The 26230-nt window shown below is 42.0% G+C and overlaps 1 protein-coding gene across 2 annotated transcripts in view; it reads left to right on the forward strand.

Moving 5' to 3' along the window:
* The first annotated feature begins 2596 nt into the window (after window positions 1-2596).
* LOC121281311 (septin-8-A-like) overlaps window positions 2597-26230 on the forward strand; it is a 70448-nt gene continuing 46814 nt past the window's right edge. For both annotated transcript variants that reach the window (XM_041194197.1, XM_041194198.1), the window contains exon 1: window positions 2597-2716. In XM_041194197.1, coding sequence (XP_041050131.1) covers window positions 2681-2716 — 36 coding nt within the window. In that variant the 5' untranslated portion in view covers window positions 2597-2680. The remainder of the gene's footprint in view (window positions 2717-26230) is intronic.

Consider the following 26230-nt stretch of genomic DNA (forward strand, 5'->3'; position numbering starts at 1 on the left):
GCCACCACTGCTTTCATCCATACAGGCTGCAAGATCCTTGAGCCTGTTGGACAATTGCAAAGGCAGAGGCTCCTTCACTTCTACCTTCTGGGACCACATACTTGCCTCACTCGCCGTCACACTCTCCTGTCCTTGATCACTGACCAAATCAGAAGACCCTATCCTAAGGGGTATGACTGCCTCCTGGTACAAAGTGTCCAGGTAACTTTCCCCCTTCCTGATGCATCACAGTGTCTGCAGCTCAGCCTCCACCTCATTGACTCTGAGTCAAAGCTCCTGAAGCCACAGACACTTAACACAGATGAGCTTGCCTTGGATCACCACGGCATCCAGGAACTCCCACATTCTGCAGCCACAACACATCACCTCTCCTGCCATCTTTATTATGTGTTAATTAATTATTAATGAATTTATAATTAATAAAACTGCTACTTCCAATAACCTTCACTACTGCTAGTAAAACCTTACATTTACTAGTAAGTTGCATGAGTTTTAAAGATAAATGAACAAAATATTCACAAATCAATCACTTACCTGTTTTCCTGTGATGTCACACTTTAATTTCACTCAGAACACAGCCAGTCTACCCTGGAGCCACAGATTGGACTGGATTGGATAGCTCTTTTAGGTGATGGTTATTTCCTCTGGGTCCTCTCTTTGCCCCCTCTTCTAGGTGGTGGTTACTGCCTCTGGGTGAGCCAACTTGCCCAACATTAAGGTGCTAATCACTCAAAGCCAGCTCCGCTAGGTGGGATTTGTCAGTTGTATGCCCGACACTCTTGAAACGACTGCTGTACTCAGAATTTGGTTGTGGCAGAAGACTTGCAGGGAACAGCGGAAATGCTTTAGTGATGTCCTCAAAGCATGCCTGAAGAGGTCAGACATACCTGCTAACACATGGGAGACCCTGGCTTGTGGAGAAATGGAGAAGGCTCATTCAGGAAGGCACCAAATGCATCGAGAAACTTCATCAGGAATGTACAGAGGTGAAGTCAAGGTGTCGAATGGAGTGCACAAACCTCAAACAACCCATCTACCCAACCCTTCAAGCACCACTTGCCCTGCATATGGCAGAGTCTGCAGATTGTGCATTAGACATAATCAGCCACCTGAGAACTCATTAAACCAGGGTGGAAGTAAGTCATCCTTGATCCCGAGGAACTGCCTAACATCTGAAGAAGTCACCTCATCCGAGTTAAAATGACATGGCATTTAAATATCCTTCACAATTTTAATCACTTCACCTCAGCCAAATCCATCACTTTCTTCCCTTTAATAAATCTGATGACTGGTGGTGCCCTTCTTTTTTCATACAGAACCTTTCTGCCAGCCTTTGTCTTCTCCCTCTGAGAGACAGGAATCAAAGAACTTGCTAGGACAATCAGTGTGAGCTTTTTAAAAACAAAATTACTGAGATAGGCCAATGAATTGGTTGTTATTTAATCTCTGGGGAAATGTTTCCATTTAGCTTATGAGTCATCTTTCATCGAGGTGCTTCTTTAACCGGTGTTTAAAAATCCAGCATTAGAAGGAACAATTTTTCAAATCCCTTCTGTGGGAAAAATGGTCAAAAAATCTTGAAACATGACACTACCACCCCCACCCCCACCCCTGCCACCCCAAGTGATATTTTTCCACAGCAGCTGATTTTCCCATTCAGACTGAGAATAATACCTGCATACTTATAAGGATATGATGTGCAGTATAAGGGTATGGCACATATAGGGTTAACATAAGACTGAGTACAGTACCACCCACAAAGTGTTGTAAGAGAACACATGGCCTGCACCAAGTTTTGGACAGAGCTGTGTGCACAAGCAAGCATGGAGACAGCTCCTGGCTGGAACCCCTTACTGTTCATATTTACGTAGTTCTTGTAGTTAATAAATATATACAATTAACCTACTTAAGACTATGAAGACTTCATTAAGACCTACCTAATGGTATCCAACATACTACAGTGTGGTGCAGCAATAACCAACTAAGACTCCTGATGAGACTTTTCTGGTCTTGTTTCACCTGAGACCTTTGCATTATTTGAAATATGTAACAAATATTAGCAATCTGAGTTGTTGAAACCCATAGCTAAAAGGTGCAGAGGTAGTGTGCTGCTTTACTGACTGCAGTACCTAGTCATCCAATACCCTCTCAAACTTGTCTTTTATTTTAAATTAAGTCCATCATTATGGAAAATACGGTCGTGAAAACACTTCGTTCACGGGCGCCTTAAAAATTCTGCTGCATTTCCTTGTCAGTGTATTTATAAACTCGAAAAACCATTTCATTCAGTTTGCATTCCACTGATTTCTCAAATATGAGATGGAAACTTCCCCCTCATTAAACTACAAAACCCAGGGCTTCCTGCGGCGCTGGAAGAAACCATTATATTCGGTGACTCCTTGTAAACTCAGTTCGTGTAAAGAAAATAAAATCGAGCGTTGCTTTTCTTGCAATTCATGGTCATGTTTGTGACTCTAAAATCGGTGCTTTGTGAAGGGGGGACCATGCAGCGGTTCTAAAGGCAATATTTAATCTATGATTTCCTCTTCCCCCTTTCTCTTGTGCAATGGTGTCTGCTGGGGAAGTTGCGGGGTGCTGGTTGTCCATGTTGACCGAGCGGGGGAAGGCGGTAGCCGGTGGAGATACACAGTGGAAGCTCGTACTGCTGCTCGTTCACTAAATGCAAATGGAGGCGAATGAAACAGAGCAGCGGCCTGTGAGTAACCAGGGATTAGAATTAGCAGCGTATTATTTGGTTTTAATCTCTTCAAGCACTTTTAAATATTATTTTGGGAGGGTAGGTGATTGTCCAATTCTTGCTTCGCTGCTTGTTGTGAAGCTGTCACTGAGCGGCCGCCCTTTGTTGTGCCTCCTGGACCCGAGCCCCCGCGGATACATTGTTGCAAACATAAAGTGTGTCGTGGATACAATTTGTTCCATTGCCTTGTTCATTCTTAAAAAAAAACCACCCCCCCCCCCAAAAAAAATCTGTGAATTAACCTTAAACAAACTCCTTGACAATGTCTTCTTTTCACCTCCACCCCTTTCCTTCTCTCCAAAAGTCACTGGGTGAATTGACTTCAAATCCATTGTGGACACGGCTGCCCTCGGCGTACCGACCGAATCTCAGTGACAGCTGGGGAGTGTTTGTGTGTTTTTGACATCCAGCGAATTGTAGACAATGCTGCGTATTCGCATCTCAGCAGGTGTTCGCTTACGGTTCTCATTCAAAGGTTTCCCTTTAGGGTTGGAAATCTGCAGTACAGTAAATAAGTGTTTGGTTTTAAATTACTAGTTGCTCATTTCTGCAGGGAGCTATTGCCCCTTTCCAGCTGTAATTTAAATCTCTCTCCATCTTGAATCAGATTATGATTTAGAAACACAATTCCACTTGTTATGTGGTGTCGGATCCAATGCTCGACTTAAAAACTTTCTCCAGTAAGTAACTGTAAAACCAAATCGTTTGGTTACGCTTCCTTGCTCGGGGGCTGAAGCTAGTTGAGTGAGAAATGCACATGGGTGCCTTCAAAAATCGAAAGTCGAGCACAACCGTGCCACGTAATGTTCCCTCCTGATTAAATGGCAATTTAATTTCCTGCTATCGATGATAAATAATTGTGATGGCTCTCCTTTGACCTCCTTAGTTCCACAGCCCCTCTGTACTGCGTCTGAGGCCGGCGTGATTTGTGAATGATCAAAAAAGACTTATTGTATTTATATAGCGCCTTTGAACTAATGAATCGTTTCAAGGCGCTTTACAGGAACGTTATCAGATTACATTGAACACCCAGCCACATGAGACATTAGGACCGATGACCAAAAGCTTTAGCAAGGAGGTAGTTTTAAGGAGCCTCTTTTCAAGGAGGAGAGAGAGGCAGAGAGCTATAGGACAGGAATTTCCAGCGCTTTGAGCCTCGGCACCTCAAGGCACCGCCGCCATTGGCAGTGTGTTTAAAGCCGGGTGTGATGTCTATGCTGGAATCTGATTGGGTTGGTGCCATCTTCATTCCACGCCCTGAGCCTGAAGGACCAATATGAATTTAATGAACCCATAACCACGCTCCATAGTACCTTACCTAAATATTTCTCATTGCCATGGTATTAACCAAAATGAGGAGCTACAGTCTTGCTTTTTCAAAATAGGTTAGATTTATTTCAGTGTAATGACTTTCTGCTGATACCTGAGATAACTTGGCCCTGTTTGGCCATTACCCTTATTTTTGCTGAGTTAAATTCCTGTTCCCCTGCACATGTTAAATTTAAAGCTCCTCCAAGGGCTCACCCTACCCAATAGCTGCACTTTCCTGCAGCCCTATCTAATCTCTCATCTCATCCCTCTCCTCAGGAAGCTGTATTTCTCTGACTTCAGCCCTTTTCAAATGTCCATTTCCCCCAAGCCCTTCATTCCACTCTTGGTGGCTCTTGCCATTCTGCTGTCAAGGCCTGAAGCTCTGAAATGTTTTCCCTAAATCTCTCACCGTATGTCTTCTAAGATACTCTTTATAACCCACATCTTTGACCAAGTTCACCTAACCCTATGTCTTCTGCTTAGATTTGGTGTCACATTCTGTTAAAATGTGCCTCAATGAAGTACCATGGGACATTTTACAACATTAAAGGTTGTATATAAATGCAAGTTTTTTTTATTTTTAACCTCTCTAGCAGCAGAGCTTTTAGTCACCTTGAATCATACTCTTTGCAATTTCTTCCCTAAATCTCTTCTCTTCCATCTTTTTAAAAATCTCAATGATTTCCTTTGGGCACCTTTTCTAACCATTCCCTTCTTGGCTCAATAGATGTTTTCTTAATCTGTAAAGTGGCTCAGAAGATTGTTTATCTGGAAGGTGCTTTAAAAAATGTAATATCTGTTGAGCAGCAGCCTGAGGGATTCAAAGTGCAATTAGACTAACACTTTGCCACAGTAAAAAGTGGCTTTGGGTGGGTATCAATGTAAAAGTGGCTGTAACTCATATTACTGGGCGTATTGGAGCCCTGAAGTATGATATGCCCCTCAAGGTGAGTGGTTTGAATTAACAAATTGTGTAATACAATTTCCTCCTCAAAAAGATTACATGCAGAGTATTGCATGCCTGGGAGTGAATTGCAGGTTGTAAAATCATGTGTTGGCTTAAATGTAATCTGATGCATACTTAGACATTAATGACTGGATATTATTGACATTGAGGAGGTGCAGGATTATGCATCTTCCCGATTCCAGAAAAAAGAGTTACATGGAAAAGTTAAGGGAATCTGTTGTTTTCTTTAAAAGCTTTATTTAGATTACCCAAAATTTACCTCTCTTTCAATATTTTGAAGAGGATGGCAAAAGTAATTCGGGTAAATGTAAAACGAAAATAGGCTGTCTAAGTTATAAGGAGAAGGAAGGTTCCAGATTTGATTGTTAGCACATCTCACTGGGAGCAAGGCACTACAATTGGTCTCAATGCCTTATGTTAGGCAGGAATTGCTTTTGCCTGGGGACCCCTGCAAGTTATGTATGCCAGATGAGCAAAGATTGAGTTTAGCTGTGATAGCCTTCTCACTCAGTTGAGGCTCAAATCTGAAAAATGGCCATTCGAGAGAGGTCTTGAAGGCTGCGAAGGGCCCATGGAACCAAATTCCAAAAGAGGTTTGTCTTTCATGAAGGAAGAAAACTAGCAAAGGAAGTACCCTGTGCCTTACAAAAAAGTAGGGTAAAAATGAAAGTGGGACAGAGCTGTCTTATGCGAAAGGTAATAAACATGTGCGAATTAGTTATCAAGGAAGGCTATTTGAAATGTAAAATACAAAATGTATTTTTGGGAGAGAAGGGGTTGATGAAGATCACTGGGGAGGTGCCAGAGGACTGGAGAACAGCTAGTGTGGTTCCACTATTTAAGAAGGGTTGTAGAGATAAGCCAGGAAACTACAGGCCAGTGAGTCTCATATCAGTGGTAGGGAAACTATTGGAGAAAATTATTAAGAAGAGTATCTATCTCCACTTGGAGAGGCAAAATTTGATCAGGGATAGTCAGCATGGCTTTGTCAGAGGAAGGTCATGCCTAACAAATTTGATTGAATTTTTTGAGGAGGTGACCAGGTGTGTAGATGAGGGTAGTGTAGTTGATGTAGTTTATATGGATTTCAGCAAAGCCCACATGGGAGACTTATAAAGAAGGCAAAGGCAAATGGGATACAGGATAATTTGATAAGGTGGATTCAAAATTGGCTTAGTTTTAGGAGGCAGAGGGTGATGACAGAAGGATGCGTTAGTGACTGGAAGCCAGTGTCCAGTGGTGTACCACAAGGATCTGTGCTCAGTCACCTATTATTTGTCATTTATATAAACGACATAGATGACTATGTGGTGGGGGGCAGGATTAGTAAGTTTGCGGATGACACAAAGATTGGCCGGGTGGTTAACAGTGGGGATGAGTGTCTTGGGCTACAGAAAGACATAGACGGGATGGTCAAATGGGCAGATAAGTGGCAGATGGAATTTAACCCTGAAAAGTGTGAGGTGATACACTTTGGAAAGAGTAATTTGACAAGGAAGTATTCAATGAACAGCATGGCACTAGGAAGTTCTGAGGAACAAAGGGACCTTGGCATGTGTGTCCATAGATCTCTGAAGGCAGAGAAGCATGTTAGTGGGGTGGTGAAAAAGACATGGGACATTTGCCTTTATCAATCGAGGCATAGATTACAAAAGTAGGGAGGTCATGTTGGAGTTGTATAGAACCTTGGTGAGGCCAAGCTGGAGCACTGTGCACATTTCTGGTTGCCACATTATGGGAAGGATGTGATTGCACTGGAGGGGGGGCAGAGGAGATTCACCAGGATGTTGTCTGGGATGAAACATTTAAGTTATGAAGAGAGGTTGGATAGACTTGGATTTTTGTTGGAGCAGAGAAGACTGAGGGGTGACTTGATCGAGGTGTACAAAATTATGAGGGGCATGGACAGGGTGGATAGGGAGCAGCTATTCTCCTTAGTTGAAGGGTCAGTCACAAGGGGGCATAAGTTCAAGGTGAGGGGCAGGAGGTTTAGGGGGGATGTGAGGAAAAACTTTTTTACCCAGAGGGGGTGATGGTCTGGAATGCACTGCCTGGGAGGGTGGTGGAGGCAGGTTGCCTCAGATCCTTTAAAAAGTATGTGGATGAGCACTTGGCACATCATAACATTCAAGGCCAGGGGCCAAGTGCTGGTAAATGGGATTAGGTAGGTAGGTCAGGTGTTTCTCACGTGTTGGTGAAGACTTGATGGGCCGAAGGGTTCTTCTGCACTGTGATTCTGCGATTCTGTGATACGTGAGAGAAGGAAGGGGGTCTGGTTTAAATGTGTTTAAAGATGCTTGATATTGCTTTGAGAGGGATGCATTTGTGCTGCTGATGCCTGAAGCACCAATCTCATGCAGTCAGCAGTAGCCCCAGCATAAACCAGCTGGATTCACGGCCAATGTCCCAGCAGATCTTTGTTTTACTGGGTCCTCATATTTACCTTCATTAGCAAGGGGAAAGTTTACTTTGGGAATGTGTATGCTTTTTGAACCAGTGGTGCAAGCACCCCACCCTTTAATATAAAAGTAAAATGTGATATTTCAGCATCCTTTGTAATTTGTCAACAAATTCAGTTGAGTTATAATACGTTGGAATACTGGCCTTTCCCCTGTGCTATTAGGCTTGACATCAAGCCCAGATACAGTGGATGAAGGCCTCTTGCTGTATCGAGGCATCAGTAAATTTTTGTCTTGACAGTCAGTCGTGATTATGTTTGCACGTGCCTTTGTCTTTTATTTGCTGTTATGCACATTTCAGTCAGTGTTTTAGCCCCTTATTCAAGAGGATTTTCTTTGAGTGTTCGGTTTGCAGACTTGCACTGTAAAGTGTGAATTATTCCAGGTGGTAAAACTTTCTAATTTAAAGACTGTGAATACTTTAATTACAACCTGTTTTCTTTCTCCATGTTTTTTTCTGGAATTTTAGATAGTAACACATATGATTATGATTACCTCCATTGCTATCCTGGGTATGATCAATAAACAAACAATATGGACAATCAAATCAGTGAACAACAGAAATTATTGCAGTGACTTTGTAATTAGAAGGCAGCTGCTTTAAGCATTTGTAATCGCAGTAGCAACTTGGTCAAATCTGTGCACAATTATCTATGCAATTCAAATTATCCCATGGTACAATGTAATTTGTTATGGAGAGACAATTACGGACATTCGCATATTGGTCATTGCATCAAACTGGATAGCTAAAATGGTACTTGCATTAATTTGGTGTACTTCAACCTATTTTGTAGGTAATTTTCCTTTAGCCTCTTTATTGAGGAAATTAAGTTTGGAGAATGTTGCACTGATCCTTAATATTGAAGAAAATAACATGCACATCAAACTTTATAGTTTTAGTTAAAGTATCTCATTGCTAACATGGAGACCACTGAGCCTGATACTTCTTTCTTGATTTCACCACTGAGGGGAATCTCTGTTAATCCTGGAATTGTTCCATAGAAAACACTTGAGGCTGTAACTTCAAATGGCTGAGAGCTGCTAGGTTCTGGGAAACCACACGGCAGGCTGGCAAGCTGTTTGTGTGGTTTTCTGGATGCTATGGTTCTTAGGCCTGTTTGAATTTCTGGCCCTTGTGCCATCTTGTTCTCAGCTAGACCAATGACAACAATACCCAAATTAAAGCTCTCAATTATTCAAGAAAGGAGGAAGGGATAAACCAGGGAACCACAGGCCAGTCTAACATCAGTGGTGGGGAAACTTTTGGAAGCAATTCTGAGGGACAGAACTAATCTACACTTGGAGAGGCAGGAATTAATCAAGGACAGTCAGCATGGTTTTGTTAAGGGGAAATCATGTTTGACTAATTTGATTGGATTTTTCGAAGAGGTGTCAGATGAGGGCAATGCATTTGACGTAGTCTACTTGGACTTCAGCAAGGCTTTTGATAAGGTCCCACATGGGAGACTGATAACGAAGGTAAGAGCCCCTGGGATCCAAGGCAATTTGGTAAATTGGATCCAGAGATGGCTGAGTGGCAGGAAGCAGAGGGCGATGGTCAAAGGATATTTTTGTGACTGGATGCCTGTGTCCAGTGGTTCCACAGGGATTGGTGTTGGGTCCCTTGCTGTTTGTGGTATATATAAACAATTTAGACTTGAATGTAGGAGGATTGATCAGTAAGTTCGTGGATACGAAAATTGGTGCGGTGGTAAATAGTGAGGAGGATAGCCTTAGATTACAGGAGGATATAGACGGGCTGGTCAGATGGGCTGATCAGTGGCAAATGGTATTTAATCCGGATAAGTGTGAGGTGATGCACTTGGGCAGGATAAACAAGGCATGGGAATACACGATGAATGGTAGGACCCTGGGAAGTACCGAGGATCGGAGGGGCCTTGGTGTGCATGTCCACTGGTTCCTTAAGGTAGCGGGACAGGTAGATAAGGTGTTTAAGAAGGCATATGGGATACTTCCCTTTATTAGCCGGGGCATAGAATATAAGAGCAGGGAGGTTATGCTGGAACTGTATAAGATGCTGGTTAGGCCATAGCTAGACTATTGCGTGCAGTTCTGGAATCCGCATTATAGGAAGGATGTGATTGCACTAGAGAGAGTGCAAAGAGATTTACCAGGATGTTAGCTGGGCTGCAGAATTTTAGTTATGAGGAGAGATTGGATAGACTGGGGTTATGGGGTTATTTTCCCTAGAGCAGAGGAGATTGAGGGGGGACGTGATTGAGGTGTATAAAATTATGAAGGGCATAGATAGGGTAGACAGGAAGGAACATTTCCCCTTGGTGGAGGGGTCAATAACCAGGGGGCATGGATTTAAGGTAAAGGGCAGGAGATTTAGAGGAGATGTGAGGAAGAATTTTTTCACCCAGAGGTTGGTGGGAATCTGGAGCTCACTGCCTGAAAGGGTGATAGAGGCAGATACCCTCATAACATGTAAGAGATATTTGGATGTGCAGTTGCGATGCCAAGGTATTGCAAGGCTATGGGCCTAGTGCTGGAAAATGGGATTAGAATAGTTAGGTACTTGTTTGACTGGTGCAGACTCGATGGGCCGAAGGGCCTTTTTCTGTGCTGTAGACCTCTATGACTCTAATTGTAGCAATTACAATTGCCTTTTTTAAAATTAAATATCAAGGAATTTATTTTACTATAAAAGTTCTTACGTACTGATGAGGAAGGCCATTTGGGCCATCTTAGTTCATTCAATTCTCTTTTCTCCCTTAACCCTTTCCATTGCTGTCTTTAATTGTTGATGAATTTTCTTCCCAGTAAAGTTCACCTTATCCCCCATCCTCAGAACTATACACCATTGCTCAAACAAGAGGCTGGGCAGGCGGTTTATTCCTGGATGATCTTCTGTGTCAGCTCACTTGTTTTGTTTTTTGGTGTCTTTATTCTTTCCTTTGAGAAGTGTCACTCTATGACTTGAATGCTGTGTGGCTGTTCCAGATAAACTGAAATTCCCAAGTGGCAAAATCGTTGGACATGAATGAGTATTCTATCTTCCAGCTGTGGGATATGCCACACTGGTCTCAAGTTTTAACTTTTTTTATAAGGTAGTAGTATTTGAAGATGTAATTAGTTTTCTAATAATGTCTTGCAAATAAATTTTCTTACTATTTCAAATTTGACCATATCCACTCTCCAGTATGTTAACTTGACAACATTAAATTGTGCATAACTTTGTATGTCTGTCTCTTTTTAGCATGTCACAGTGAATTATTCTTTAGCTGTATAAAGAGCACATTAAACAGATGGTGTTTCCAAAGTTAAAATAGATAAAATATTTCTTTGATGTCGGACGAAGGCTGTATTTAATATTTAATAGGTTTATTATATGTGTTGAATGTTCTGAGACAATAACTTTTTACATTAGAATATAGCTTATTGCAACATTAGTAAAAACACAGATTATAGAATGATGGGTAACTCTTTTTTTTGAGTCAAACCAAATAAGTTAAATTAACAAAATCAAGGACAAATTAAAAAACAACTCCTTAAAGGGAAACTGCAAAAACAAATGCAAAATCACAATAACACAGGCAATTTGGTTCATATAGTGTTCTAGTAGCCCCATAATCCTCCAAGGTATTCATTTCTAATAGGGAGTGGAGCAGTTTGACCATTGTTGTGTTGGGCCCTGGCTGTCAATGAAAACAAATTATTACATTAAAGGAGCTACATAAATATAGAACATTCAAGGGTACTTAACAGGTGCATTATAAAATCAAATATGAGCCACATGAAATATTAGGTCAGATGACCAAAAGCTTGGTCAAAGAGGTAGGTTTTAAGCAGTACCTTAAAGGAGAAAATGAAGGTATAGAGGTGGAGAGTTGTAGGGAGGGTATTCCAAGGCTTAGGGCCTAGGCAACTGAAGGCACAGCAACCAATGGTGAAACAATTCAAATTGGGGTGCACTAAGGGCTGTATTTAGAGGAGAGCGGATATCTTGGGAAGTTGTGGGGCTGGACGAGATTACAGAGATAGGGAGGGAGTGAGGCCATGGTGGGATTTGCCAACAAGAATGAGAATTTTAAAATCAAGACGTTGCTTGACTGGTAGCCAGTGTAGGTCAGTGACCACAGATATGATAGGTATCACTTGTGAGGTGGTATCTACAGTGATTAACCAACTCATTACTGGGAACCAAGCCATTGGGTGTGATTTTCCGGTCCCACCAGTGCTGATTCCCACCACGGGCAGGAGTGGAAAATCCCGGCCATTATCTGTATAGTTAGTTTAAGAATCTGGTAGGTTACAACTTGATGGAACCATGAATCACTTGCTTTTTAATTGTGTAGTGTCTGAAAGGCTGAAACCAATGAAAATCTCTGGTTTCGTTAAGCATGCTGATTTTCTCAACTCCAAATGTTAATAGGTAGTAGCAACCTGCACAATCACTTGACTTACATTATTAAATTGTTTTTTTATTATTCATTCATGGGATGTGGGCGTCACTGGCTAGTTCAGAGTCAACCACATTGCTGTGGATCTGGAGTCACATCTAGGCCAGACCAGATAAGGACAGTAGATTTCCTTCCCTAAAGGACATTAATGAACAAAATGGGTTTTTTACAACAATCAGCAATGGTTTCGTGATTCCAGATTATTTTTTTATTGCTGTGGTGGGATTTGAATCTGGGTCCCCAAAGCATTACCCTAGGTCTCTGAAATACTAGGTCAGTGACAATACCATTATGCCACCACCTCCCCGTTGCCTTTTGGCTTGCAATATATACCACTAACAATTAAATTCAAAACTCAATCTGATCAACCCCATTTGCTTCCCCCATCTCCAGCCTTCTCTCCTCTTAGCATTAGTCATTAATTGCTTGATCATTCAAACATTGTTCTCAAAATTTTCTCATTTTGCCCTTTCATGTTAATGTCTCCTAACACTATGCACCAATGGAATATATTTTATATGAATTCAAAGGTAAAGCGTGTTTGATTTAAGAGTTTTAAAAATGTGATTAACACGTTTCCTTTTTCATGCATTTCCTTTTATAAAACCAACCACAGGGTTTTGTTTCACTGAAGGATGGCTCCACATATGAGACTCAGTGGAACTTATCGCTATATTAGATGTTTTTATCTAACAATTTCAAATCTTAAGTGTCTCTTTGATCATTGGGGTGTTATTTTTCTTGAATATGACCTGATTGTTGATGGAAATTCATGCAAACATTTGAAGGTATAGGCAAAGGAATGCAACAAAACATAAAATTAGTATCTTACGTCAGATCAGAAGTGCTTGTTAGCGGCCATGTTTGCTCAAGATGAAAAAACTGATAAGGCTTACAGCGAAGACAACAAAAACATCACTTGCAAGTAATTGAGTCTAAACCATTGATCTTGTTTAGATGAAATAGAGATTATTTGACAGCTTTGGAGTGCCAAGTTTCTTGTAGCTGAAAGGAAGCTAAATGGCCTCAGCAGTAAAATGAAATAAAAGTCACCATAGTCCCAGAGAACCATAGGCTGCTCTCTCATTAGAGAGGGACAACTGGTGGTGAGTTTAACCTGAGGGTCACCACACTTCAGGTGACGGGCGAGGTTGAGAAGGATGACCTCAGCCAGTACAGGAATTGAACCCATGCTGTTGGTATCACTCTGCACCACAAACCAGCCACCCAGCCGACTGAGCTAACCAACCACCGACCTTAGTAAAATAAACATTAGAATTCTTGTTTCTCTCATGTTTAAACAGTTGCTTTTTAAAAACAAAATGGCTTCAACTCTTCCCCCCCCCCCCCCAACCTTTATTTATAGATTTAGCATATTTATAGGAATTCATTTTTACATAATTGCATTATTTGTGAGTGGGGTGAATTGGAAAAATTGCAGTTTTGGGCTTGTCATTCTCCCTTGCCTGTTTTTTGTTTGGCCCACCCTCCATAGGAGCAATATCTACAGATGGTTTTATGAATTTCTTTAATAATTTTTCACCTCCTTGCTTTGACACAGTATGGTTCCCATCCAAGCAAAAATGTAATCCCTTATGGTGAGTGTCAGAAAACCATCTGATACCACAGCCAAATCTGAACTTGTCCACATCGGGCTTCCAGCATTAGTCACTGTATAATAATCAGGAGCACGTACCTGAGTCAATTAATTCTTCCCAACCCAGGAGTGCTGAAAAGGGCAGAATTTTGGGCTCTGCTGAGGGTGGAAATGAACTATCAGCGCTGGTCGGCATGCGAGTTACCGAATCCCAGCACTTGCCAATTTTGCTGAGGTGGGTTCGGGGTTGGTCAAACCATTAGGGTGGGAGCCAGTTAGACTCATTAAGACAGACGCACATTACCTCAGGTGCTGGAAGTCTGAAATAAAAACAGAAAATGTGAGAAATGCCAGACAGCATCCGTGGGAAAAAAGTCAATGTTTCAGGTTTATTATTAAGAACCATGTTAACCACACTTAAAGTAGGTCAACTGGGATTTCCTGTTGGCATCTAGTTTTGAAAACTGACAGAAGGCGGGCTTGATGTCAGGCCAGAGGGCCAGCACTCCTGGCAGGCCTACAGGCCCTGTCTGTCTGTCTGGTACAGCCAAAGCTCGCCCTTTAGAGGGATTCCTGCCCCCCTCCACCACCACCACCACCACCACCACCCAGGCCCAGAGTAGTGGCTTGGTTTTTGTATCTGGTTTTTATTTAAACTTTTAAAACAAGTTGGTGAGAGGGCACCTCCATGTTGAAGCGTCCTCTCAACTGCAGCCTGCTGGCTCTCTCAAGCTAGAAGGTCTCTGTTTGGCCCTCCAGCTTCGAGAGTCTACCTGCCACTCTTAATTGGACAGGAAACTTGTCTCCATTATCAATTGAAGGGGCACATCTGTGAAAATCCTAAAGACTGATTGTTTCCCTTCAGGGTCAGGTTCGGGACCTAGAAACGGCCTTAACTCCTGTAATCCTGCCCCGGAGGGAAAATCCAGCCCCAATTTTTGCACCTCTGTTGCTGGTATAATTCAGTTTATCTATTTTGGCAAAGCTCCCTAGCCTGTGTGGATGAACTACTAAAGTTGTCATAAGGAAAGTAGTTCTCCTGACATTTAGCCTTTTCCATGCAGGTTCATTTTGAAGCTGGCACTAGATTATAGCTGCTGGATTCATCAAGCAAACATGTTTTTGCTTACTGTTCCATTGCTCAATATATCAGTGAGCACTTGTGGTGAATGTTATTAATTTTGATGGTCATTCTCTATGTTTGCACTGCAAACACAGTTTTCCTTCTGAAATAATGGACTGTAGAAGAGATGACAATTTACCACTTCCAACAGGTAGAAAGCTGACATCCTATTTTCTTGTTGATGTTCAGAGTTTTAAAAACAGTTACTGTAATCTTTTGGTAACACTGGAATTAACATTTTATAAGAACATAAGCGTTCAATGCTTCAATAAGATACAAGCAAAATACTGTGGCTGCTGGAAATCTGAAACAAAAACAAAACATGCTGGAAGAACTCAGCAGGCCTGACAGCATCTGTGGAGAGAAAGACAGAGTTAACGTTTCGAGTCTGTTTGACTCTTCTTCAGGGTGTATGACTTCAGAGTGAAGGAGAGTCATATGGACTCGAAACATTACCTCTGTCTTTCTCTTCAATGCTTCAAGCCTGTTTCTCTTATTCTTTCAAGGGCAGCAAGCATCGCTGGGAAGGCCAGCATTTGTTGCCCAATCCTACTGTTCTTGAAAATCTGCCTTCTTGAGCTCCCTCCAATCCATCTCATGTATTATACTCTAAAGTGTGATTAAGAAGGGAGTTCCAGGTTTTTGACTCAATGAAAGTGAAGGAACAGCGCTATAATTCTAACTGTGTGTAAGGTGAGTGGCTTGGAGAGGGACTTGCAGGTGGAGGTGTTCCCTTGTATCTGCTGCTCTTGTCCCTCTAGGTGGTAGAGGTCATGAGTTTGTAAGGTGCTCTTGAAGAAGTTGCTGTGGTGCATTTTGTAGATGATGCATACTGCTGCTAGCGTGCATTGATGGTGGAGGGAGTGAATGTTTAAAGTGGTAGATGGGGTGTTGATCAAGCAGGCTGCTTTGTTCTGAGTGGTGGTGAGCTTCTTGAGTGTTATCGGAGCTGCACTCATCCAGGAAAGTGGAGAGTATTATATTACACTCCTGACTTGTGCCTTATAGATGATGGACAAGCTTTGGGGAGTCAGGAGGTGAGTTACTTACCACAGAATTCCTAGCCTCTGACCTGCTTTTGTGGCCATACTGTTTAAATAGCTGACTCAGTTCAGTTTCTGGTCAATGCTATCCCCCCAGGATGTTGATAGTAGGAGATTTAGCAATGCCATTGAATATCAAAGTGAAATGGTTAGATCTTTCTTGTCAGAGATGATAATTACCAAGCATGGTTGTTACTTGTCAATTATTAGCCCAAGCCTGAATGTTGTTCCAATCTTTCTGCATATGGACATGGACTTCTTAAATATCTGATGAGTTGTGAATGATGCTGAACACTGTGCAATCATCAGCGAACATCCCACTTCTGACCTTATGATGGTAGGAAGGCCATTGATGAAGCACCTAAAGATGGTTGGGCCTAGGACATTACCCTGAGGAACTCCCGTAGCAATGTCCTGGGACTGAGATGATTCCAACAATCTCGATCATCTTCCTTTGTGCTAAGTATGACTTTAACCAGTAAGGAGTTTCCCCTTGATTCCCATTGACTTCAATTTTGCGAGTGCTCCTTGATGGCACAATCAGTCAAATACTGCCTTGATGTCAAGGGCCATTGCTCCCACCTCACTTATTGACTTCAGCTCTTTTGTCCATGATTGGATTAAGGGTGTAATGAGGTCAGGAGCTGAGTGACCGTTACAGAACTCAAGATGTGCAGGTTTTGCTGTGCAAGTGCCCTTGATAGCACTGTTGATGACATCTTTCATCACAGTGATGACTGAGAACAGATTGATAGGGACACATTGTCTGAACTGGATTACCCTGCTTTTTGTGGACAGGACATACCCGGGCAATTTTCCACATTGTCGGGTGAATGCAGTGTTGTAGCTATACTGGAACAGCTTGGCTGGGGCACTCTACTTCCAGAGTGCAAGTCTTCAGTACTACTGCTAGGATGTTGCCAGCGCTGATAGCCTTTATTGTATCCAGTGCCTTCAGCCATTTCTTAATACCACGTGAAGTGAATCGAATTGGCTGAAGTCTGGCAGCTGTGACGTTGAGGATCTCGGGAGGAGATTGAGATACATCGTCCATTCTGCATTTCTGGCTGAAGCTGATTGCAAAGGCTTCAGCCTTGTCTTTTGCATTCAGGTGCTGGGCTCCTCCATCACTGGGGATAGGGTTTTTTGTGGAGCAGCCTCCTCCCTTTAGTTGTTTAATTATCCACCACCATTCACCACTGGATGTGGCAGATCAGCAGACCCGTCGGTTGTGGGATTGCTTAGTTCCGTCCATCGCATGCTGCTTCTGCTGTTTGGCATGCAAGTCTTCCTGTGTTATAGATACACCAGGTCACGACCTCATTTTTAGGTATGCCTTCTGCTGCTCTTGGCATGCTCTCTTGCACCCCACCATTCAGTAAGGTCATACTGATGATCTACCTCTTCTACCTATGCCAGTATCCCTTGATAAATCTATTGTTCTCTGCCTCTAATATACTCAATGACTAGGCAGCACAGTTCTCTGGGTTAGAGAATTCTGAAGTTGTATGATCCTTTGAGTGAAAGATTTTTCCCTCATTCCTGTCCGAAATGGCTGACCTCAAAATTCTAGATTCCCCAGAAATGGGGAATATCCTTGCAAGGTCTACTCTGACAAGCTCCTTAGAATTTATATGCTACAATAAGATTACCACTCATTCTTCCAAAATCGAGGGAACAGAGGCCTAGCCTACTCAATTGCTTCTCATAGGACAATCTTCTGATTTTTAAATTTTTATTCATTCATTCATGGGATGCGAGCTTTGCTGGCTGGGCCAGTTTTATTGCCCATCCCTAGTTGCCCTTGGGAAGATGGTGGTGAGCTGCCTTCTTGAACTGGCAGTCCTTGTGTTTGTAGGTACACCCACAGTGCTGTTAGGAAGGGAGTTCCAGGGTTTTGACCCAGCGACAGGAAAGAAACGGTGATATATTTCCAAGTCAGGCTGGTGAGTGGCTTGGAGGGGAACTACCAGGTGGTGGTATTCCCATCCCAGGAATCAGTCTAGTGAACCTTTATTGCTCTCCCTCTAAGGCAACCATATCCTTCCTTGTGTAATGAGACCAAAACCGTACCCAATACTCCAAGTGTGATCTCCCCAAAGCCTTACATAATTGTAATAAGATGCTTTTACTGTTACTATTTGCTTTTATAATTGTTAACTGAACTTGCATGTTAACTTTATGATTCATATACAAGGACATTAACATTGTCAGCCTCTTGCCCTTAAGAAAAATATAAAAGCAAGATTTTTTTTAAAAATCAAAATGGATAATTTCACATTTCTCCACAATATATTGCATTTGCCACATTCTTGCCCACTCACTTAACCTGGCTATATACCTTCAGAGCCCATTTGATTCCTCCTCACAGCTTTCTTTCTCACCTTTGTATTGTCAACAAACTTAGATGCATTTACACCCTGTCCTCTCATCTTAGTCGTGGTATAGATTCGAAACAACAAAGGCCCAAGCACTGATTCTTGTGGTATGCCACTAGTTACACCTGCCAACCTGAAAATGATTATCTGTTTTATACCTGAGAAGCAATCCTCAATCCATGTTAATATATTACACTCAATCCTGTGACTCTTAAACTTGTGCAACAACCCCTTTTGTTCAAACTTACCAAATATTTTTTGAAAATCCAAATGTAACACATCTGCTGATTTCTCTGTTGTCTAACCAGCTAGTTAAAACCCCAAAAAGCACTTAATACATTTGTTGAACATGATTTCCCCTTCATAAATCTATGTTTACTCTGGCCAATCTTTCTAAGTGCCCTGTTATTAGTTCTAATACTTTGTTGTATAACTCAGCTGGATAGAAATTAAGCTTACTTTTGATTTCTTTAAATTAAGGGAGCTTTAGCACCCAGTTTCCAGTTGAGTCCTCACAGCCCAGGTGCAATGTTGGCTAGAAGTCAAATCAACTTCTTTCTATTCTGACCCAAGAATGTGCCTAGTCAGTAGCTATACTTATGGAGACCTGAAAATTCATCTTTTTTGATGACTTCCACTAACATTAATCATGAGGATAAAGTTTGGCCATTTCAAAATTGTCTGTACCCCTAGATTAGATGGCCAATACCCCAAAACCACTCAAGCTTTGAAGCATCGAGCTACCTACACTCTGAATCATTTTTCCAGCCATCATCATCTTTATCTTCCACTTCAGTTTTCTTTTTTAAAAAGCTTAAGAACTAAAATTAAGCACAGTTAAATGAACTTGTGATGATAATCAAGACCACTGATTTATTTTTATGAAATTTTTACATAAATGTATAATTTAAGCCTAAAACTATCACTTGCTTTTGTACATATGTAAAAACAAAAAAACTGCGGATGCTGGAAATCCAAAACAAAAACAGAATTACCTGGAAAAACTCAGCAGGTCTGGCAGCATTGGCGGAGAAGAAAAGAGTTGACGTTTCGAGTCCTCATGACCCTTCGACAGAACTTGAGTTCGAGTCCAAGAAAGAGTTGAAATATAAGCTGGTTTAAGGTGTGTGGGGGGAGGCGGAGAGAGAGAGAGAGAATTGGAGGGGGTTGGTGTGGTTGTAGGGACAAACAAGCAGTGATAGAAGCAGATCATCAAAAGATGTCACCAACATTAGAACAAAAGAACACATAGGTGTTAAAGTTGGTGATATTATCTAAACGAATGTGCTAATTAAGAATGGATGTGCCCTACCATCCATTCTTAATTAGCACATTCGTTTAGATAATATCATCAACTTTAACACCCATGTGTTCTTTTGTTCTATTGTTGGTGACATCTTTTGATGATCTGCTTCTATCACTGCTTGTTTGTCCCTACAACCACACCAACCCCCTCCACTTCTCTCTCTCTCTCTCTCCGCACCCCCCCCACACACCTTAAACCAGCTTATATTTCAACTCTTTCTTGGACTCGAACTCAAGTTCTGTCGAAGGGTCATGAGGACTCGAAACGTCAACTCTTTTCTTCTCCGCCGATGCTGCCAGACCTGCTGAGTTTTTCCAGATAATTCTGTTTTTGACTTGCTTTTGTACATCCTGTCAAAGATGCAATTTGATGTGATCATCAATGGCCAGTATAAATTGTAAGCTATTTAACTTAAAACAATATATCCTCAAGCTCTCTATAAACAATGGCAAAGAAAATTTATAAAATTTGTAAACAAAAAATTTAAGAATGCATGCATTTGTCTGTCAAATGTAATACATAGGCTATAAAACGTGCAAGGTTTATGCCTAGGTCAAATGATTACAATTGAATAGAAGATACTGTGCCAATCAAATTTAATTTATAATTTTAAAAATGGGTAGCTAAACATTCCAGTGGAAAAACAACTAAGGATTTAAAAAAACGACTGATTCTCACTGATCAGTTAGAAATAATCTACCAATAAATTAATAGAGTTGTGCTAACCAAATTACTCAACTACATTTTTGAAAATGCTTTTATTTGCCTTCTGTCCTCTCCAGCCCTTTAATCAGTTCTATAGCAGTTAAAAGATACAGTTTAAAAAAAAACATCTGCCCCATAAAAATAAATGTAAAATAAATTAACAGTTAATTGATCTCTGCTGCATTCCCCATGGCAACGCCATAACAGTCCACTTGCCAACCAATCAGCACTCTCTTCTCATGCAGTACAAATTGTTGTTGTCCTACTGTTGGTTTATCTTGCATAGCTATGCTGATGGGTGCAAGACAAAAAGATTCGATAGTTTGTCTTTTTTTTCAGCAATACTCAAGTTCTATTCTAGCAAATGATTATTAAAATACTTTTTGTTCAAGGTCTAACGTCTGACAGGGGCATGGGTCTCTAATTTGGCCCTGCAGTTTCTGCCAATCTTTTGTTTTGTGGTGCTCACAAAAGTAACAGCTTTTCTGTTATTTCTGTCACAGAATTCTGCCAGGCTGCTGCCTTCACCTTCACGTGCTGCCCACGTCCTTCCCAGCATCTTTTTTTTGTTTAGTGATGCTAGTTGAGGGATAAATGTTGGTCAGAACACCAGAGAAAACTTCCTTGCACTTCAAATAATGCCATAGCATCTTTTACCTCTTCCGGGGAGGGCAGGTGGGGGCCTCATTCTAATGCCTCATCCAAACGACAGCATCTCCAAAAGTGCAGCAGTTCCACAGTTCTGTACTGGAATGTCAGCCTAGATAAGGCACTCAAATCTCTGGAATGGAATTTGAACCCATAGCCTTCTGACTCAGATGAAGTGTCAATGAGGAGTCCATGGTGATTCTTCGTCCGAACACTCTGGTGACTGTCATCATGATTACCTTCCCATGGTGCTGCAACACTTCTGTTGCAAAGCCTGGTATATTTCTTGTTTAACGGGAAATTAAACCTTCCTGAAGTATTTCATGATATTTTTACTGAGTTCCTCCGAGTCAGGTGCTTGTGGTAGTTATCACACTATCTGGTTGTCATCACATTTTTAATGTAGGGTGTTCCTGTCCGTTCATAGAATCATAAAAACTTATGATACGGAAGTTGGTCATTCAGTCCCTCATTCGTACTGACAAAGGGCTACCCAGCCTAATCCCACTTTCCAGCTCTAGATCTGTCACAATGTAGATTATGGCACTTCAAATGCCATAGTGATTTTTTAATTGCAATGAGGGTTTCCTTAAGGCAGTGAGTTCCAGACCCACACCTGATAAAAATTTTGCCTCAACTCCATTCTAATTCTTCCACCAATTACTTTAAATCCATACCCTAAAGTTATTGATCACTCATTTAAGGAAAATACATCCTTTCTATCCATTCTATCTTGGCCCCTCATAATTTTATTTACCTCAAATAAGACTCCCCTTAGCTTCCCCTGTTCCAAAGAAAACAACCCCAGCCTATCCAATCTTTTGCGAAAGCTAAAATTTTCCAGTCCTGGCAACATCCTCCATAAATCTCCCCTCTCTACCTTCTCTACTGTGACAACATTCTTCCCATAACATGACCAGAGCTGTAAATGGTACTCCAGCTATGGCCTAACTAGTGTTTTGTACAATTCTAGCGTAACATCCTTGCTCTTATATCCTGTGCCTCGGCTAATAATGGAAAGTATCCCATTTGCCTTCTTATCACCTTATCTACTTGCCCTGCTATCTTCCTGGAGCTGTGGACATGCACTCCAAGGTCTCTCGGGTTCTCTACATTTCTCAGTATCATACCATTTATTGTGTATTTCCTTGTCTTGTTTGCCTCCCCCAGATGCATTATCCCTCATTTCTCTGGACTGAATTCTATTTGTCACTTCTCTGCCAGCCCATCTATAGCTTCCTATATTGGCCTTAATCACAAGAGGATTTTAATACAACAGTAAAGATGTCTTGCTTCATTTATTTGGATCCTTGGCTGATCCTTGGAGTATTGTGTACAGTTTTGGTCTCTTTACCTAAGGGTGGATATACTTGTCATAGAGAGGAGTGCATTGGAGTTCACAGGACTAATTCCTGGATTGGTGGGACTGTCCTACGAGGAGAAATTGAGCAGATTGGGCCTGTATTCTCTAGAGTTTAGAAGAATGAGAGGCAATTTCATTGAAACTTACAAAATGTTTAGGGGGCTAGACAGGGTAGTTGCAGAAAGAATGTTTCCCCTGGCTGGGGGGAGGTTCTAGAACCAGGGATCACAGTCTCTAAATAAGGGGCAAGCCATTTAGGGCTGAGAGGAGGAGGAATTTCTTCACTTGGAGGGTAGTGAATCTTTGGAATTCTCTACCCCAGAGGGCAGCCATTGAGTATATTCAAGACAGAGATTGATAGATTTCTTGATACTAATGACATCAAGGGATATGTAGATAGTGTGGGAAAATGGAGTTGTTAAACAATCAGCCACGATCTATTTGAATGGTGGAGCAGGCTTGAGGGGCTGAATGGCCTATCGTGCTCCTATGTTTCTTCAGGCTACAGCTTTCTGTCCCACTATCAGCTACACAACAATTTTTTTTGCATCATCTGCAAATCTCTGGATCGTGCCCCCTGCATTTAAGTCAAAATCATTGTAAATACCACAAAAAGCAAGGATCGTAGACTGAGCCCCGCGGAACCCCACTGGAAGCAACATTTCAGTCACAAAAATGCCCATCAAACAGTATCCTTTGCTTCCTGTCACTGAACCAATTTTGGATCCAACTTGCCACTTTTCCTGGATCCCAGGAACTTTTACTTTTCTATCCAGTCTTCCTAGTGAGACCTTGTAAAAGATTTGCTAAAATCCATGTAGACAACATCAAACATGCCATCCTCAATGAATATTTGTAACAAGGAGGGCCAATCAATTCAGTCCGACATAATCTTCCCTTAACAAATCTATGCTGGCTGTCTTTAGTTAAGCCTTGCCTTTCTATGTGATGATTAATATTTTCCTTCAGAATTTTAATTTGTCCACCACCAACCTTGGGCTGACTAGCTTGTAATTACTCAGTTTTTACTCTTTTCTCCCATTTTAAACAATGGTGCAATATGAGTAGTCCCCTGGCACCATACCTGTAGCCATTGAAAATTGGAAAATGATGGTCCAAGCCTTCATTTTTTCCTCCCTTGCTTATCTTAACAGCCTGGAATGTTTTTCACCTGAGGCGGGCGATTTATCTACTTTCAAAGCTGCAAATTTTTTAATATTTCCTCTCTCACTTTGTTTATCCCATCCAATATTTCACATTCTGCTTCCTTAACTACGACATCTGCATTCTTCCCCCTCTTTTGTGAAGACAGATGCAAATTATTCATGAAAAACATAGCCATATCTTTCTGTTCTAATGCAAGTAATTTTTCTGGTGTCTAATTGGCCTTGCTCTTTCCTTGAAAACCTTGATTTTTACTTGCCAGTATATTTTCATCCCGTCTCTTTGATTTCCTCATTTCCTTTTTAATTTCAGTCCTGCACATTCTATACTCCTGTAGGCTTTCTGTAGTATTGAGCTCTCAGTATCTGACATAAGCTTCCCATCATTTCCCCCCTTATCTGATCCAGTATGATTCTTGACATCCATAGGTCTCTAGATTTGGGAGCTCTACCTATTTTATTTATAGGAACAGATTTGTTCTGAACTCTATCTCCTCCTTGAATGCCTTCCACTGCTCTGCTACTGATTTACCCTCAAGTAGCTGTTTCCAATCCACTCTGGTAAATGCAAATTCCTGTCGATGCTGGAAACCTGAAATAAAAACAAAATGCTGGCAAAACTCAGCAGGTCTGACAGCATCTGTGGAGCGAGAAACAGAGTTAATGTTTCGAGTCCGTATGACTCTTCTTCAGAGCTGAAGAGAAGTGAAAATGTGGTGAAATTTATCCTGTTTAGGGTGGGTGGTGGAGCAGGTAAAGCTGGATAGAAGGTCAGCAAAAGATGGGCACTAAGGAGATATTGACAAAAAAGTCATGGACAAAAACACAAAGGGAGTGTTAATGGTAGTGGTAAATGCTACCATCAACACTCCTCGTTGCAGCACCAGGTTGTGTAGCGCTCAGAAAGCAGTGATTATGCGTGACACCCTCTGGGGACTATAATGCAGTGCTTAACCAGACCAGAGAAGGCACAGGAACCTCATTTTCAGGATGCCAATTATGTGCTCCACCAAAGTCCAGATTGAGGCATGAGGCTCTCTCTGCTGCACTCTGAGGCCGCTGTATGGGCATCATCAGCCACATCCTCTGTGGGTAGCTCTTGCCCCCAAGGAGCCAACCCTGCAGCCTCTCTGCACCCTGGAAGATGTCAGGGTTCTGCGACCTGCCGCAAATGTAGGGGTCGTGGATACTCCCGGGGTATCGTGCACACATCTGCATGGTGCATTTGTTGTGGTCACAGACCAGCTGAACATTCTGCGAGTGGTTCAGATACTGGACTGCTTGTTGCCATAGAGATCTATGCACCACATGAGTGCAGTCGATGGCTTTCTGCACCTGTGGAAAGCCAGAGATCGCTGCAGATCCCAGCGTTCTTCCTGGCTTGCCTGATCCCGGTCAAAATGCACAAAGTTCTGTGCCTTTGCAAAGATGACGTCTGTGACTACCTCGATGCACCTGTGGGTGGAGGCTTGCAATATCCCACACAGGTCACCTGAAAGGAGTCACTGGCGTAAAGATTGAGGGCCGCAGTCACTTTTATTGATTTTTCACACCTGGGAGAGACTAGCAGATGACAGAGGAAAATGGTGACATCACTTGTTAGCCAATGTGTGCCACCATGACGATTACTGGCTATTGCAGCTTGGTGACAGGCACCAACACCGAAAACAACAACCCACAAGACACCTGATAACCACTGCATGTGCGGCATTTGTAACAGAAACTACTTCTTATGGGTTGGTCTCTTCAGGCGTCAGCAAGAGTGCACCACATGAAGCTAACACACCCATTGGATTTGATTTGCTACATTTCCATCATCTTGTGCAGATGGAAGGATGCCGATGAGGACCCCTGATTATCTGGGGGCATTTAGTATTCTCCCAGCAGTACAACCCATTTATGCCCCATTTATGTTCTTTCAGTTCAATCCATATAGCCTCATTTGCTTATTGTTCCAACATATCTTATCTCTTTCATAGCTGCAATTGTTTCTTTATGGTACAGATATGGAGCACAACCTCGGGCTGTTCACATTCTCCACCATCCTTCTTCTCACCGTGTGATGTAGCTATACCCACAGTTATTAGGGAGGGAGTTCCACGATTTTGACCCAGCGACAGTGAAGGAATGGCAATATATTTCCTATTCAGGATGGTGTGGGTCTTGGAGGGGAACTTCCAGGTAGTGTTCCCATTTGTCTGCTGCCCTTGTCCTTCTAGATTGTAGTGGTCATGGGTTTGGAAGATGCTGTCTAAGAAGGCTTGGTGAATTCCTGCAGTGCATCTTGTGGATGGTACACACTGCTCCCACAATGGGTTGGTGGTGGAGGGAGTGGATGTTTGTGGATGAGGTGCCAGTCAAACGGGCTGCTTTGTCCTGGATGGCGTCAAGCTTCTTGAGTGTTGTGCGAGCTGCACTCATCCAGGCAAGTGGAGAATATTCCATCACACACCTGGCTTGTGCCTAGTGAATGGAGTTTGGTAGTCAGGAGGTGAGTTACTCGCCACAGGATTCCTAGCCTCTGACTTGCTCTTGCAGCCACAATATTTGTCTGACTAGTCCAGTTTATTTTCTCGTCAATGGTAACCCCCAGTTGATGCAGTGATGGTAATGCCATTGAATATCAAAGGGAAATGGTTGGATTCTCTCTTATTGGAGATCGTCATTGTTTGGCACTTGTGTGGCCCGAGTGTTACTTGCTACTTGTCAGCTCAAGCCTGGATATTGTCCAGGTCTTATGCATTTGGATACGAACTGCTTCAGTATCTGAGGAGTCATGAATGGTGCTGAACATTGTGCAATCATCAGCAAACATCCCCACTTCTGACCTTATGGTGGAAGGAAGGTCATTGATGAAGCAACTGAAGATGGTTAGACCTTGAGGACCTCCTACAGTGATGTCCTGGAACTGAGATAGATTGGCCTTCAACAACCACAACCATCATCCTTTGAGTTAGGTATGACTCCATCAGTGGAGAGTTT

The sequence above is a fragment of the Carcharodon carcharias genome, chromosome 8 (assembly GCF_017639515.1).
Source record: "Carcharodon carcharias isolate sCarCar2 chromosome 8, sCarCar2.pri, whole genome shotgun sequence".
NCBI lineage: Eukaryota > Metazoa > Chordata > Chondrichthyes > Lamniformes > Lamnidae > Carcharodon > Carcharodon carcharias.